Source organism: Canis lupus, chromosome 27 (genome assembly GCF_048164855.1).
Source record: "Canis lupus baileyi chromosome 27, mCanLup2.hap1, whole genome shotgun sequence".
Lineage (NCBI taxonomy): Eukaryota > Metazoa > Chordata > Mammalia > Carnivora > Canidae > Canis > Canis lupus.
This window is the reverse complement of record NC_132864.1, coordinates 46,539,703-46,557,249: the sequence shown is the minus strand read 5'-3', so window position 1 is coordinate 46,557,249 and position 17,547 is coordinate 46,539,703. Positions and strand designations below refer to the sequence as shown.

Here is a 17,547-nt window from a genome sequence, read left to right as displayed (position 1 = left end):
CCAGCTGAAGAAGAGAGTTAGTAAAGATTTGAGCAGATCTTAACAAAATAGAGACCAGAAGAACTGTGGAACACATCAACAAAACCAGGAGCTGGTTTTTGAAAGAATAAGATAGATAAACCATTAACCAGCCTTATTAAAAAGAAGAGAGAAAAGACCCAAATTAATAAAATCAGGAATGAGAATGGAGCGGTCACCAACACCAAGGAAATACAAAGGATTATAATAACATATTATGAGCTGAGCAGCTATACACCAATAAATTATGCAATGGAGAAGAAATAGACGCATTTCTGGAAAACCACAAACTACCAAAACTGGAGCAGGAGGAAAGAGAAAACCTGAAGAGGTCGATAACCAGGGAGGAAATTGAAGCACTCATCAAAATCCTCCCAAGACACAAATACGAGGGCCACATGGCTTCCCTGGGGAATTCTATCAAATGTTTAAAGAAGAAACCATGCAGATTCTACTAAAGCTGTTTGAAAGATAGAAAGAGATGGGATACTTCCAAACTCGTTATATGAGGCCAGCATCACCTTAATTCTAAAACCAGACAAAGACCTGTCCAAAAAGGAAATTACAGACAAATATCCCTGACGAACACGGATGCAAAAATTCTCAACAAAATACTAGCCAATAGGATCCAATGATACATTAAGAAGAGTATTCACCATGACCAAGTGGGATTTCACCGCGGAACGCAAGGCTGGTTCAGCACTCCTAAAACAATCAATGTGATTGATCATATCAGCAAGAGAAAATCAAGAACCATAGGATCCTCTCAATAGATGCAGAGAAAGCTTTTGACAAAATACAGCATCCATGCCTGATCAAAACTCTTCACACTGTAGGCATAGAGGGAACATTCCTCAGCATCTTCAAAGCCATCTATGAAAAGCCCACCCCAAATATCATTCTCAGTAGGGAACCACTGGGAGCCTTTCCCCTAAGATCAGGAATACGACAGGGATCCTGAAGTGGGATTCAAATCCAGAACCCGAGGATCATGAACTGAGCCAAAGGCAGATGCTTAACCGCTGAGCCACCCAGGCGTCCCTCATCTCTCACTTTCAACCAAAAGCTAGAAACAATTAAACTTAATAGGCATGTTGAATCCCTAGAGAAGAGGTCAAAAGCTTGGTGTGTTGTGCCAGTGAGCCAAATTGTGAATGTAAAGGAAAAGTTCTTAAAGGAAATTGAAAGGGCTATTCCAGAGAACACATAAATCCTAAGAAAGCAAAAGAATCTTACCACTTATATGGGGAAAATTTTAGTGGTTTGGATGGAACATCAAACCAGCCACAATATCTCAACGCAAAACTTAATGCAGAGCAAGGCCCTATCGCTCTTCAATTCTGGGAAGGCTGAGAGATATAAGGAAGCTGTAGAATAAAAGACTGAAGCTAGCAGAGGTTGGTTCCTAAGATTGAAGGAAGGAAACCATCTCTATAACATAAAAGTGCAAAGTGAGGCAGCAAGTACTGATGCAGAAGCGGTAACAAATTACCCAGATCAAGCTAAGACAACTCATGAGGGTGCCTACACTAAACAAATTTTTTTTAAGATTTGAGAGAGACAGCACCCACCCGCACACTCGTGAGTGCACAGTGGGGAGGGGAAGAAGGAGAGCGAGAGAGAAACTACAAGCAGACTCCACGCCGAGCACAGAGACCAACACAAGGCCCAATCTCACAGCCCTGAGATCATGGCCTGAGCAGAAACCAAGAGTAGGATGCTTAACAGACTGAGCCACCCAGGAGCCCCACAATAAATTTTCAACAGAGACCAAACAGACATATGGGAAGAAGATGTCATTTGGGACTTCATGGCTACACAAGAGAAGTCATGGCAGGCTTCAAAGGAGGGGATGACTCCCTTATTAGGAGCTCATGCAGCTGATGACTTGAAGTAGAAATCTAAGCCCATTTACCATTCCAAAAATCCTAGTGCCTTTATGAATTATGCTAAGTGTACTCGACAAATGGAGCCTGGATGACAGCACACCTGTTCACAACATGGTTTACTGCATATTTGAAACCCACTGTTGAGACCTACTGCTCAAGGGGGAAAAAAAAGATTCCTTTCAAAATATCACCGCTGACGATACACTTGGAGACACATTCTGACGGGAGTTGTACAATGGCATTAATGTTTTCCTGACTGCTACACATCTGCTCTGTAGTGCATGGATCAAGGAATAAGTATGACTTTCAGGTCTTATTATTTAGGAAACAAATTTTGGAGGTGCCTGGCTGGCTCAATTGGAAGACATGTGACTTGATCTCAGGGTTGTGAGTTCAGGCCCCATGTTGGGTCTAGAGATTTCTTTAAAAAACCTAAAAATAATAATAAATAAATTTGTAAGGCTACAGCTGCCACAGTGATTCCTCTGATGGATATAGGCTAAGTAAACTGAAAACTTCTGGGAAGGGTTCACCATTCTAGATGCCATTGAGAACACTCTCATGGTACCAATGCAGAAAAAAAATCCAGAATAGAGACACAAAAGATGAAAGCAAATTACTATAAAAAAATGACTAAATAATAAAGACAGCAAAAGACAAAGAAAGGAACACAATAGCAAAAGAAAACAACCAAAATGGCAATACTAAGTCTTTATCCATCAATAATTATTGAAATGTTAAAAATTAAACTTTTTTATTTTATATTTTAAAGATTTTATTAATGTATTCGTGAGAGTTAGAGAGAAGGGGGCAGAGATACAGGCAGAGGGAGAAGCAGGCTCCATGCAGGGAGCCTGACATGGGACTCGACCCTGGGTCCCCAGGATCACGCCCTGGGCCGAAGGTGGTGCTAAACTGCTAAGTCACCGGGGCTGCCCATAAACTCATTAAAAAAAAAAAGAAAGAAAGAAAAAGATGTATTTTTCCAGAGAGAGTGCACATGCATGTGAGCAGGTCAAGGGCAGAGGGAGAAGAGAGAGAGAATCCCAGCAGACTCTCTCCTGAACGCGGAGCCAGACATGGGGCTTGATCTCCTGACCCTGAGGTCAAGATCTAAGCCAAAACCAAGAGTCAGATGCTCAACCGACTGAGCCACCCAGGTGCCCCAGCATTAAACTCTTTACTCAAAAGCCATGGAGTGGCTGAATGGATAAATAAAACAAGAACCAGTAACATGCTGTCATAAGAGACTTGTGGTATATTGAAGAATACACACAGACTGAAAGTGAAGGAATGGAAAATATTCCATGCAAATGGTAACTAAAAGAAAGGGTGGCTCTGCTTATGTCAGACAAAATGGACTTTAAGTTAAAAATGGTCTCACGAAACGAAGAATGCCATTATGGAATGATAAAAGGGTTAACCCAGAAGTAAAACATAAGACTTGTAAATATACATGCACCCCACATCATAGCATCACAGTGATAGACAGTAATCCCCCTCACCCACGGTTTTGCTTTCCATGGTTTCAATTACCTGTGATCAACTGTGATCTGGAAGCAGATGACCCTCCTCCTTCTGAGGTAAGATCAGAAGGTCAACAGTAGCCTAACACTACGTCACAAGGCCTACGTTATTCACCTACTTCATCTCATCACACAGGCATTGCGTCGCCTCACATCATCATAAGAAAAGGGGTGCGTATGGTACAATAAGGTATTTTGTGAGAGAGAGACATTCACATAACTTTTTTTAGGCCATGTTGTTACAATTTTTTGTATATTAGCTTTATCGTTAATATCTCACGGTACCTAATTCATAAAGTAACCTTTATCATAGAAATAGATGTTTAAGAAAAAAACAGGATATGCAGTTGATCTGTGAACACCACAGGGTTGAACTGCATGGGTTCACTTAAATGTAGCTTCTCAAAGAGCTGCCAACATTAAGCCACAAGGCATTTATTTACAACCGCATAGGACCAAACTGAAGGCCTTTAGCACAGACGTCCCATCTGTTGTTGCCTTCTGAGTACCTAGAGAGGCTCAGTGAGGCTGCCAGCATCCGCCCACCACAGGAGGTCCCAGGACTGGGCAGGTCACATCATGTACTAATGGGGTGATTGGGCTGAACTCCTGGGGCTGGCAGGTAGAAGGCTGGGCTAAAGTAGAAAGTGCCCAGAGGGCAGAGACAGTGCCGCAAAGAGAGCCCCACACCCCTGGTGCCCTCATCCCTCCCAAGTCCTCCATGCAGTAGGTGTGACTGCAGGCCTTGGGCCCCTCCTGGGCTGGGTGTGGACTCCTCCTCCTAGTGGTGCCCTGGCCCCATGGCCTCCTGGAGGCCAGCACACTCAAGTTTGGCTACAGTAGCTGTTGACCATGGCTTGTGGTACACCAGCAGGCAGATGGGGCAGCTATACTGAACCTCCAAGATACTGCTGCCACCTTTAGACCCACCCAGTGACCTACTGATGAGCCAAGGCTACCAGGCTGCAGGACATGGCCATCTCGGGGCCACCATTCCTGTCACGAGCCAGTACACTCACGTAAGTATGTATACAGTACCCTGACCCTATCTTCTCTTTTTTATTAGAGTGCAGGTGGGCAAGTTGCGGGAGGGAGTGGGAGAGAGGATCTTAAGCAGGCTCTATGCCCAGCATGGAGTCTACACTGGGGCTTGAATTCATGACCCTGAGATCATGTATGGTCTACGTTGAAATCAAGAGTCAGATGCTTAACTGAATCATCCAGGTGCCCCCACACCCTTGAAGGTAGACTCCATTGGGCGTGGAGCCCAATGCAGGGCCTGAACTCATGACCCTGAGATTGAGACCTGAGCCGACATCAAGAGTTGAACTCTTAACTGAAGGAGCCACCCAAGCACCCCTATTTTCTCTTCTTTGTGATTTTTTAAATATTTCCTTTTCTCTAGTTTACTTTACTATATAAATACAGTATATCATACATATAACATAAAATATGTGTTATTCCTGTCGGTAAGGCTTCTCACAATAGTATGCCATTAGTACTTACGTTTTGGGGGAAGACAAAAGTTATATACAGATTTCTCACTGTTGGCATCCGTATCCACCATGCTGTTCTCAAGGGTCAACTGTACTAACAAACTAAATTCAACAGCACATCAAGAGAGTCCTATACCCTGACCAAGTGGGATTTATCCTTGGGATTCAAAGTTGGCCTCACACATGCAAAATCAATGCAAATCAATGTGAGACACAATACAAACAATGAGACACAAATATTACATCATCATCATTTCAACAGACGCAGAACATGTGACAAACTTCAACACCAACTCATGTTCAGTAAAACTTCTAAAACCTCAACACAATAAAGCCCATCTATGAAAACTCTACAGCTAATATAACCAGTGCGTTAAACCTGAAAGAACAAGGCAACGATCTCCACTCTCACTACTGCTACTCAACACTGTTCTGGAAGTCCTAGCCTGAGCAATCAGGCAAGACACAGAAACACAAGGTATAGAAGTCATAAAGAAAAAAGTAAAATTATCTATTCACAGGTGGAAAGATCATATATGTAGGAAAGTGTAAAGACTTTCCACAAAAACCTACTAAAATTCAGTAAACTTGCACAATATAAAATCAACATATAAAAATTGGAGACATTTCGAAAGACTAACAATGAAATATCTAAAAAAGAAATTAAGAAAACAATTCCATCTACCATAACAACAGCAAGAATAAAATACTTAGGAATCAAAAGAGGTGCAAGACTCGTATGCTGAAAATTATAAACACTGATGAAGGAAATTTTCAAAGACCCAAATAAATGGAAAGACATTCCAAGTTCCTGGATTGGAAAAATACTGTTAACCTATCCATACTACTCAAAGTGAAGCCTCCATCTCCTTGACTCCTTCTCACCGTCTCTCTCATTTCTCCGCCTGGGAGGGGTGTCCCCAGCTCTCCTCATATCTGGGTGCTTCTCAACACTCACCTATGAGTCATCAGAAGGTTCACACAGAAGCCTCAATTCCCTGATCTTCCCCACCACAACCCCCCTCAAAAAGAATAGGGGCTATAAAGGAAAACCCCAGTTCTGTCTACCTCCTTCAAAGGGAAAAACCTGGGGCTTCCCTGCTGGGAGTCTCTCCTGTGTCTCCGTTACTCTTCACACAAGTGACTTCTGACACTTTAGGCGTGAGGCGATTTTTCCCTGCAATGAGAACTCAGTCACATCACATCTCTGATACCATCCACCTGGAGATAGTGGCGGATCCCAACTTACCCGCCCAGTCCCACAAGACCGCCCCCGCCCTACTTCAGATGCCAATAGTAGTTAAGTCCCCAGGTTATACAACTTGTCTGATCTGGATGCAAATCAGAGGCTCCCATGAGCACCCCCTCGGGTTGGAGTAATTTGCTACAGTGGCTCACAGATCTCAGGGAAACACATTTACCAGTTATAAAAGGACAAACAATACAGATGAAGAGCCGGATGAAGACTTACACAGGGTGAAGTCTTGGCGGGGGGAGGACGTGCAGGAGTTTCTGTCCTTGTGGTGTTGGGGTACATCTAGGTGGAAGCTCTCCAAATCCCCTATGACTGGGGTTTTAGGAAGGTTTCCTCACATAGGCATGATCAATCATTCCATTTCCAGCCCCTCTTCCCTGCTCTGGAAGATGAGGGATGGGGCCTAAAATTCCAAGCTCGTAATCATGGCCTCATCTTTCTGGGGACCAGTCCCATCTGGGAGTCATCTGAGAGCACAGCCTGAGCCACCTCATTAGAACAAAAGATGATCCTAGCACCCTTATCACTTGGGAATTTATAAAGCTTTCAAGAGCCCTCTGGGGACTCCTGGGTGGCTCAGTGGGTTACCCTGCCTTTGGCCCAGGGCGTGGTCCTAGTGTCCCAGGATCCAGTCCCACATCGGGCTCCCTGGGCGGAAGCCTACTTCTCTCTCTGCCTGTGTCTCTGCCCCTCTCTCTCTCTCTCTCTGTCTCTCTCATGAATAAATAAAATCTTAAAAGAACAAAAGCCCTCTGTCAGGGATGGGGGTCAAAGACCAAATGCTGGAACAGAGGATGTTCCTAGTGTTATTACTTAGGAAATGACAAGGTTTCAGGAGCTCTGTGCCAGCAACTGAGGGCAGAGACTGATGCATATTCTCAATCATCTCATAGTGCTCCTAACTCCAATAAGCCCTCATCAGACTGGTATTCCTTCTGTCATTCTTACAGCGCTCCTTTGAAACCAGCTTTCTTACGGGTCTGCTGACTTGGTTTAGTGGGCCCCATCCTCTTTCAAAGCTAAGTTCTTGGAGAGCAGACACCCCGAATGTTTACACCGTCTTCCCGGTGAGAGCAGTTTCTGAACAAAACAGGAAGTCAACAAATATTTGAATAAATAGTTGAATGAACGCTCCGTGTTGATCGTATCACGTTCACCTATTCCTTTGATGAACATTTCATTGACCTCACTTTATAAACTAATGTTTTGAGAATTAACTCACCCAACTGCGTGTTGTTCAAAGTGGGAATACTGAAGCATAATGAAAGGGAAACTGGGTAAACAGACTAGAAGTACCAGTGTCAGGCGAAGTTGTCCTTTTATACGCAGCATCAGAACACTTGCACAGTGTCCATGTTTGACCAGTGCTTGTCGATTTCATGAAGAATTGAGCCCCAGCTGGACCCAGAAACAGCAGTCCCCACTGGAGCGTTGGTTGTGTTTTCTTGTTTTGATAGTTTTCCTTGAAGCCACACCATCCGGGAAATCCACAACCACAGCTCCAGGACAGATGCTGCTCCTCTTCCCCATCAGGTCAGCTGTGCGTTTTCAGTGTCAGGCCACTGAGGTAGAATTAGTTGACTCCATGTCGGCCCGCTGGGGTGGTTGCAACATTTCCTGCAACTTGGCGTGCACCCGGGCAAGTTCCACTCTGTTGAGCTTCCCCCACCTGTATTCATCCAAGTATACAACACATTCAGCAGGAACAGGGGACTGCACACGCTTCAGCTCCTTCAACCCTCCTAACTGTTGAAGCACGTTCGTGATGCCCGATGTGGAGATGACATGGTCGTAGAACACGAGCGAGGGGAGGCTCGAGCAGCAGCACAGAGCAGGCAAGCAGGGTTCGGAGCTGGGCTTCCTTCAGCCGGCAGCTGCACAAGTTCAGGTGCTGTAGAGTGCCAGACACCTCCCCCAGCAGAACCTGGAGGGGCCCAGGAACCGTGTGGGACAGGTTATTGCCACAGAGAACCAACTCCTTCAGGCGGGTGGCATGAATGCTCTGGGACAAGTAGGTGATGTCATTCTCAATGAGCCTGCATCCATTGATCACCAGCGTCTCCAGTGGTTTTGCAGGCCATTGTGGACAGACAGACACAGTCACTTCTTGGAAACTCGAGTGTCCCACTAGATACATTTGGGAAAGATCCAGAAATCTGGCCTGAGAAATTGGCACAATGCCTACCCGAGTCTGGATGCACATGGTGGGAGCCAGGCTTCTGTAGTGGTTAAGACCACAGAGTGTGGAGTGAAACCCATCCCCGCTGGCCATGGGACCTCTCTGTTTGCAGACTATGGAGTCAGGCACCTCTCAGCCTTAGCTTCCTAATAAGCCCCATCAACACAATTATCGCACATGCTCCACAAAGTGTGGCTGAATTAATGAAATTTAGCTATAGCTCCTACACATGGTAAAGCATAGGTTTTACTGGCTGGAGAATTTGGGAAGATGGTTCCCCATGCTTCTATTTACTCAAAGACCAGGCCCCAGGAGAACAGCTCTGTATTCGGGGGGGTAGGGGGGGCAGGCTACAGAGAAGTCTGTGAGACACAAAAGAGAGGAAGGAGTTCATCAAATCAGCTGAGCTTAGACATTGGTGAGGGGGCAGTTCCCTCCCTCAAACACCACCCTGACAACCTACCATCCTGGTTCACTTTCTCTACATAAGCTCTAGGAAGACGAGACCCTGAGTTTGGTCAGAGTTTCATATCCATTCTTAGCTGTCTGCTTGGCACGGACTGAGTGCGTGAAAATGAATGAAAGAGTGAATGACAGGCCAATTTCAGACCTGCATCTTTCTCTTCTATAGCAATCGACAGCCACTGGCTGGTCCAAGACCTCAGCCTTGCAGTCTGTGTCCTCAGTGACTCTGCGGCCTCACAGGATTGGAAATCCAGGCTTGTCTCTGCTCCGACGCAGCGGGGTTCAGGGAAGACTCCAGGGATCCTGGCCCCTGGCCCTTCAGAGGGACTTGTCGCACACTCACTCAGCATCTTATGCAGCTGGCCCGAGAGACAGCCAAAGATGAGATGGAGCTTCTAGAGGCGGCCCAGTGGACTCAGCAAAAAGAAACAGTCTGCAGGGAAATCCCAGGGGATGTCGTTCATGATGAGGTTGCCCAGGTTGCTCATTTACCCTTGCGCAGGTAAAAAAACTGGATTAGGTCAGAACGGGAGCAGAACGTACTCCTGTAATGAAGCCTCAGCTCCCGGATGGTCTCCAGCTCCAGCATCCCCAGGATCTCGACAAGGCTGAGGAATGGCACTTGGACAATGACCAGTGTCTGACAGTGGAGGCGCAGACCGCCATGGTTCTTCTCGACTCTCTGGAGTATGTACGAGGGGAACCCAGACAGGTGGAAGAAGCCGAACAAACCACCTAGGAAAAGGTCTCTGTGTATTTCCTCGGGTTCTCGGTGATGCTAAGGCTGTTCTTTGTAACTGGGTGTCAGCTTGTCCGCCTCCGGCTCTTCTAGCATGTGAGTGATGACAAAGGGTGCAGGAGTAGCCTCCGAGCACTCCTCCCAGTTGGAGTGCTCAACGTCATGGGTAAAATCCAGCACCTTCAGCTTTGATCTCCTGTGGGGAATGAGGAGGAGAGCAGACATGAGGAATTTCAGGCCTGTAGAGCGGGGCCGGCAGGAGACCAGCAGCAGCGGCAGACCCTGGGGACCCACCACTGTGCCAACCAGCAGCCCTGCCCTCTGCCGTCCACTACGCCTTCTAGGTGCCCTCCTTGCTTCCCCACATTATACGTTGCCGGGATACCACCCAGGAACCCAGCCACACTCTTAACCACCTCAGTAGCATGATCAGCTCTGAACTATGCCAGGACTCTCTTCACGGAGGGACTCTGACAATGGCCTCAGGGCCTCATGATGACAGATGCTGCACCACCAGGAGAGGCTAGCACATGCTTGGACTCCACATCCCTGAATCCAGCTCCCACTTCTGCAATTCACTGTGCCCCTACCAGCACCCCAACTCTCCAGTTACCTGGGCCAAACTGCGTTAGGAGGAACCAATTCCAGCCCATCCAGGACGGCTTCCAAGAGGTCTTGAGTTCTTGACTGATCTCTTAACGGTCCCAGACGGAGGCAGGGAAAGGGCCAGGCCTGCACCATTGCTGTCACAGTCTTCGTGTGTCCCCCATCAAAGGCTGCTGTGGACAGAGTTGGGAAAAGGCCCACAGGGAGCTCTTCCAGGTCACGTACAGCTGAGGCCTTCTCATTCCGCAGGCTCTGTGCTGCAAGATCCAAGAGATTGAGAGGGTCTTGTCCACTCATCTCCACCAACCTGGCACAAGGTTAAGGGAAAAGCCTAAGTAGATTTTCACAGTGCTCAGCCTCCTCCTGTTGGCACAGGACACTCAGCCTCAACCACCCATCTTAGCAGGAAGTGAGACCCTAGGCGGTCCTCCACCTCTCCTGCCATCCTACAACTTCTAGTCCTAAATCTTCAGCTCTTTCTCTGCTAGGTTCACCCAGTGTCCCTTAATACCAGCTAAGTGAAGGAAAACAATTATGGCTTCATCTCCATCCTTTATTGGACTTCAGAGAGTATAAATTGTTCCAAACCTAATTTCCTGAACTTTCCCAAAGATCATCACCATCTCCAAGGTGATTTCAAGGAGCCGGACAGAATAACCCATCTCTTACCCCAGTCCAGTGGTAAGAGGTCGGGTCCTGAGGTTTTGTTTGCCTTCTCTGGCAAGCAGAGCTTCTAAAACAGTAACGGCAACTTTCCACAAGTTCAGATCTGTCCTCCTTCCTGCTCTATGGAATACGTCCCTATTCACATTCTACCAAGCTCAGATCAATTCAGAGACTAGAAAATTATTTTTAAAAAATCAAGAAGAAAAAAAAATAATAAAAAAATAAAAAATAAAAAATCAAGAAGACATAAAAAACCCCTCTTATGGGGCTAGTGAATTTTTGACATAAAATGTCAGAAAAAGACAAGAGAAGGGAACATTAAAGCACCATCGTGGGGTGCCTGGGTGGTTCAGCTCTGCGGCTGCCTTCAGCTCAGGTCATGATCCCAGGGTCTTGGGATTGAGCCCCGAATGGGGCTCCCTGCACTCAGCGAGGAGTCTGCTTCTCCCTCTGCCCTTCTTTCCCCGCTTGTCCTATCTCAAGTAAATAAATCTTCTTTAAAATGTACCATCTCAGGTATAAGTAGATACAAAGGTCGTTACTAAAACATTACTAAGAAGAACTAATTGGTGTTCTTTGAACAGAATCACAAAGCATTTCTTCTAGGAACAAGAGCAGACTGACACATTTGAGAATCTCTCAGTGAACTTCTGATGACACATGGACAACTGAGCCTGAGTGCTCTCAGCTGCCTCCTGAAACCCTAAATGAAGTAAAGGAATAGCTAAGACCAGAAAGTCAAGGAGAATGAATTAGCCCCACTCTTCAAGAAAAGCCAACTTTTAGAATCTGAAAAAGGTGGATTGGGAAACTAGTGTGCAGACTACAGAAGCCAACACCTAAGCCTATACAGGTGTGAAATCAGAAATCAATTGCAGAACCCACGAGGCCTCAGGAGCAACAGCCGCAGGCAGGGCCCCAGGCGAGGGCCAGAGCCACCCGCCAGCACTGTGGTACTCGAGGAGGCTCTACAACCACATGCGTTTACCTCCACCACCAGCACGGCCAGCAATCCACACCCGGGCCCGACCTTCCTCTACTTCCCACCCCGACTGCTCTGCTGCTCCCTGGAGCAGTGCTCAGCCCTCACATCCCATGGCAGGCTGCTCTTCTGTGGGGCACAAGGGGAATGCGCTGGGGCAGGTTTGGTACATGAGCATTTAGAACCACCAAAACACTGGACTATGACCCAACTGAGCATGCTCCACTTATGTATGAGCAGGAAGGGGCACCTGCTCAGAGCTGAGGCCCGGGAGGCAGCTTATGGAGCAGGCAGGACAGGAGGGCACACCAGGCCCCTGTCACAACCACCAACTGTTCTGATGGCAGAGCTCCTCGGAAGCAGGAGGGCCCTTGCTGCAGAAGTGGCTGTGTGTGAACCCTCCCCTGTGCTTCTGAAATGTCCCATTTCTCTGAAGGAACAGCCCAAGAAGAGCCACATGCCTGGAACCCAGAGGGGTGTCTCTGCCCTTGCCCCTCCCTCATGCCCCTCTCACTCAGCAAAAAAGTCAGTCCAACTACTTGACTCCTCATGAGGGATGTATATCCTACTGATGGCTGCAGAGGACACAGAAAAGAGGTTCTCCAAAGGTCAGCAGTGAGAACTCCCACACTCTGAGGCGACCTCCATTGCCCTCCCCCTCAGCCTGTCAGCCTTCCTCCCAAATGCCTTTCTGAGGAGGAGCCATTCCCACCTACAGCTGCTCCCACCTGAAGCCACTAAGCATCTCCCCGATGCGCACCTGCACCTGAACGATCCTCATCAACCTCCCTCTGTAGTTGAGGTGGCTGTTTAAGCACAGTCTACTTGTCACACTGACTTCTGCTTTCTCCCTTTGTGGAGATTCTCAGCCCAAGGCCTCGGGCCTCTGCCCAGCAGGTAGGAGGAGATGAGGCCTCTGGCTTCTGAGTGCAGCCAACAATGGGTCACTCCTCTTCTCCTCCACAAAATCCAGGATCTATTGCTGGCCAACTGACCACGTGCACCGCCTGAATGCACTTCACCTATGTGGGAAGGGTCTCCCCTGAGATTCCAGTGGCCTCTAATCCTGGGGAAGACTCAGAAGAGGAAGACCAGTGAGTAAATGATGGCCTTGGCCACTGCAGCTGGTCTTGGGCTATGATGGATACTCATCTTGTCCTCCCTGCATTATTTGTTGCAGATTCCCCTCAAGGTCCCTACAAACTCTGCTGTCCTCCTCGCTAAGTTGCCAGGTGGCCTTCCTCACACCTTCATCTCTAAAATTTCTGAGCCCCAGCTCACCAGGCCTCTTTTGGCAAGGGTTGTGGCACTTGTCTTTTTACTGTCACAACGGGGCAAGGGAATACCAAGAGGGTCCTGGATGAATCTCCTGGGAGTCAAACTTATTGCTCTTTATGCCCTGGTTTTAATTTTTTTCCGATTTTATTTATTTATTCATGAGAGACACAGAAAGAGAGGCAGAGACAGAGGCAGAGGGAGATTTCCCTCGGGGAGCCCGATGTGGGACTTGATCCAAGAAGTGCAGGATCACGCCATGAGCTGAAGGCAGATGCTTAACTGCTGAGCCACCCAGGCGTCCTTCTATGTCCCGGTTTAAAAGCAGCCCTATCCTTTCCTAACCTGGGTCATTCACTCCAACCAAGAATGGGGGCTCCTTTGCTTGCCAACTCGGTGCTAGACACAAAGAGGATAAAGTCTTCAGGTGGCAGCCGTGGCTTCTAACTCTGTGGGACTCCTCCGCTCACCAGTGGATAGTTGTGGAACCTAACCAACGTTATCACTTGGTGGGTTTGACAGAACTTACCTCACAAGATGCAGTTCTGGGCATGCGGTCATGTCATGTCCAACGGTCTTCCACCAGGGCCCAGAAGCATTACAGGAACGGCTTTATGAAACATATCCGAGCCACCTCTGTGGACAGCATGGGTTTGCTCCAGACTCCTGGAAGGTATCGTTCCCTACCCATGATACACCCAATCTTCTGAGATCTGCTCAGTCTTATGCCCAAGTAACAAGGCTGCTTTCAACTGCAGCTTAGACTCTGCTGCTCTGCAGAGAACTTTCCTATTCTGGGATACACTCAAAAGTCGAAGTCTTTTTGGGTTCAGTCAGTTAAGAGTCTGACTTTGGTCAGGTCGTGATCTCAACGTCCTAGAATGGAGCCCTGCGTTGGGAACTTTGGCTCAGGTTGTGATCTCAATGTCCTGGGATCGTGCCCTGTGTTGGGATCCGTGCTCAGCAGGGAACCTGCTTCTCCCTCTCTCTCTGCTCCTGCCCTGTGCTCTCCTTCTTTAACAAATAAAACCTTTTTTTTTTTTTAAGTGGCAGTCTTTTGTGTCACCTGGTATACAAGGCAGAGAGTGTTCTGAGATGTGGAATATGTTGTCTCCAAAACCTGAAAAGTCCTCTCAGGCATTGTGCTTCCTTCTCTGCAGGAGATTCAAGTGGTATAACTCATGTTTTACTTTGGATGATAGGACCCAGCATGTCCCCAACTGTTGGGGCACTCAAAATTGTTCTCATGTGGCAGATAATTGAATCTTCACAGGCATCTTCTCCAACAATGGAATGCACGTTTCTTACCAAGGCTTCCAATGTGCCAGACATTTCCTGTAATCTAACTCCATTGACAAGCTATCAGAGGAGCAAATCGGCACAATGTTCTTCAGATACCCAGGTGGTACGTGAACTATGACAGACTGGAAAGGTACAACCCTGGAGCAATGGGAAATGCATACTGTTGTCTGCTCCATGTGAATCCAAACGGTATCTGATAGGGATAGAAAGAAACACATTTGCCAACTAATGTTTGTATACCATGTACCTGAGAAGTCATGAATCTGGCTTGAGCGAAGAGACTACATCTGGCATAGCAGCCTCAGTTGGGGCTACTATCTGGGTGAATTTATGGAAATTTCGGCCAACCTCCAGGATGAATCTGGTTTCTGCAGGGGTAGACAGGTGAATTAAATGGAAATATGACAAGGACCATCACTTGAATCCTTTATATCCTTAAGAGGAATAAAATTAGGGATGCCTGGGTGGCTCAGTAGTTGAGCATTTGTCTTAGGGTCAGGGAGTGATCCTGGGGTCCCAGGATCCAGTCCCACATTGGACTCCCTGCATGGAGCCTGCTTCTCCTCCCTCTGCCTATGTCTCTACCTCTCTCTCTCTGTCTCATGTGAATAAATAAAATCTTTTTTAAAAACAAAGGAATAAAAAAAACACCAAACAAAACAAAACAACAAAAGAGTAATAAAAATATCCGTCATTCCTCCTGGATTGTGATATTGTTTTATACTTACTATTTTGACCAGGGATGGAAACAGGTACAGAGGCCTCCACTTGGCCTCCACAATCAGGATAGTTCTGATCCTACAAATGAAAGACGCAATGTGTGTTCTGCATGGATTTTCAAACATTCTATTCCATTACACATCTGCAAACTGAGTAATGTCACACGGTTACCATTGTGAGCTGGATCCTGACCTGGGATTCTATTTATTTGGCTCCCCATAGGCCCCATCCTAACAGTGAGCCACGATTATGTTTTGTACATCCAGAAACTAATGTTAACTCTGACCCTACATCCAACAATATTAAAATTCTTGGTATATTCCCCCTTCCCCAGTCCACTCCTCAAATTACTCCTAGAGTCCAATCCCCCTTGTTTATTTACATTTACCCAAATGTGGTAGGCAGCCTCCCAAATGGCCACAATGATTCTAGCCTCCTGGTATTCAGTCATTCCCTTGTGAAGTCCCCTGCCTCACTGAGTAAGGCAGACCTGTGACAATCTGTGACAATTACAATGTGTGACTTCCAACGTTAGGTCATAAAAGGCATTGTGACTTCCGCTTTGCTTCCCCTGGATCACTTGCTTTCACGTCATGGAAACACCCAAGTAGCCTTATGGAAACATCCATGAGGCAAGGAATTGAGGCCTCTTGTCAAAAACTTACTGGCCGGACACCGGGGTGGCCCAAGTCATGATCCCAGGGTCTTGGGGTCAAGCCCCACATCAGGCTCTCTGTTCAGCAGGGAGCCTGCTGCTCCCCCTGCTTGTGCATGTGAGTAAGCTGCCTTGGAAGTGGACATCCCAGGCTCAGCTCAACCTTCAAATGACTACAGCCCCAACCCACATCTTGTGTGCATTCTCAGAGACACCATGAGCCAGCACTATCTGGCTAAGCTTTAACTAGATTTTTGACCCACAGAAACCACGTGAGATAACAAAAATAGTCAATTATGCTACTAAGTTTTGGGGTAACTTATTGCACAGCTACAGGTAAAAGATATGCTGAATAACTGTACGAAAATTCCTGGAAGAATATTTATCCCCTTGCCATACATACATGGTCCTTTGTTCTGGGGACCTGGCCTCCTCTTCAAAGACTAGACAGTCCCAGGCCTGAACACTGACTAGAACTTGGCAAGGGATCATGCCTTTGTATTGAGCCGTCTTCAGCCTCCCATCATCCAGCCTTGATTTCTTTTGATAATAAGAGTACTACTCCTGGTGGCTGACCTTCCATTTTGTACGAAAAACACTGGGCTCTTCAAACCATTTCTGGAACCCTTTGTGGGTTGGTGCCTTGGCTGCCACTCCAACCTCATGGCTCACAGTAAATGGTGTAAACCTGGCCTCTGATGGTTCAATGCCACCGCCTGACCTCAAGTGCTGCAGGGTCCTGTCATCCGTTTCTATGACAGCCACTCTTACTGTTTGTCAGCACTGGCCTATGCACGTACCCCACCACTGAACTGTTTAACGACGCTGCTGTCCCTCTCATCAGCATATTCCTAGAGCCTTGGTAAATGATGTGTTTGTCGGTGCTTCCTGTGGAATATATCCATTTGCTTGGGTTTTCTTACCTTAGAAAGTCATCATATGTATCCCAGCTTCACAATCCCTGAGCGGTTTAGCCTTCAGCTGCCATCTGTCAGGGGTCCAGCAATTTCAACCTCACTGAGCACGGCCGTAGCTTCCTTTCATGCTTCTAGAAGCCATCCTTGTAGCAAGTTCACACAAACTCCTGCGGTCCCTGACAGAATGTCAAACCTTGTATCTCAGAAGAATACTTCCAAAGCAGTAAATTCACCCTACCCAATCTGAATCCCCCTCTCCTTTATCAAGCACCTATACTCCAGTCCCAAACACAGTCCCCAAGCTGGTACTTGCTGGTTAGGTCGTTCAGCCTCCTTAGGGTGTAGTACCTTCATCTGCCTTCTCAGCCTGAGCGCATCTCCTGCTCTGTTATGCTGGAACATAGCCCCAGTTACACACAAGGGGAGAAACTGGAGAAGAGGGCAAGAAGAGCAAATCCTGTCTCAGTGAAGGATAGCTCTGCAAGTATTCAAATAAAAGACTTTGATGGGGTTTTTGTTTCTTAGGGGGATGGTTTTTTTTTTTTTTTTTTTTTTTTGGTTTTGTGTTTTGGTTGTTTTCTTTTTAGGTAGGCCTCATGCCCAGTATGGGGACAGAACTCACCCCCCAAAGTCAAGAACTAAGCCAAGATCGAGTGCAATGCTTAACCAACAGAGCAACCCAAGTGCCCTAAAGATTTTAGCTTTGCTCGTTTTGTTTTTAAGATTTTATTTATTCTTGAGAGAGACAGAGAAAGAGGCAGAGACCTAGGCAGAGGGAGAAGCAGGCTCCGTGCCAGGAGCGCTATGCAGGACTTGATCCCAGGACCCCAGGATCAAGCCTTGAACAGAAGGCAGAT

General features: G+C 47.0%; 1 protein-coding gene across 3 annotated transcripts; it reads right to left on the bottom strand.

The window, feature by feature from the left end:
* Positions 1 to 2,898: 2,898 nt before the first annotated feature.
* On the bottom strand, positions 2,899 to 15,182 carry LOC140619820 (melanoma antigen preferentially expressed in tumors-like). 3 transcript variants are annotated; one of them, XR_012019644.1, is made up of 4 exons: positions 15,127 to 15,182; positions 14,646 to 14,766; positions 10,181 to 10,480; positions 2,899 to 9,763 (listed from the first exon to the last, which is right to left on the bottom strand). XR_012019644.1 is itself a non-coding variant. In XM_072803761.1 (3 exons), the coding sequence occupies exons 1-3, from the start codon at positions 13,655 to 13,657 to the stop codon at positions 9,607 to 9,609; spliced, it is 489 nt and encodes a 162-aa protein (XP_072659862.1). In that variant the 5' UTR covers positions 13,658 to 13,683; the 3' UTR covers positions 2,899 to 9,606. The 3 variants fall into 3 exon arrangements, 1 of the variants encoding a protein (XP_072659862.1); XR_012019643.1 differs by lacking the exons at positions 14,646 to 14,766; positions 15,127 to 15,182 and adding an exon at positions 13,626 to 13,683 and having other exon boundaries at positions 2,899 to 6,106; positions 6,401 to 9,763; XM_072803761.1 differs by lacking the exons at positions 14,646 to 14,766; positions 15,127 to 15,182 and adding an exon at positions 13,626 to 13,683.
* Between the last annotated feature and the right edge of the window lie 2,365 nt (positions 15,183 to 17,547).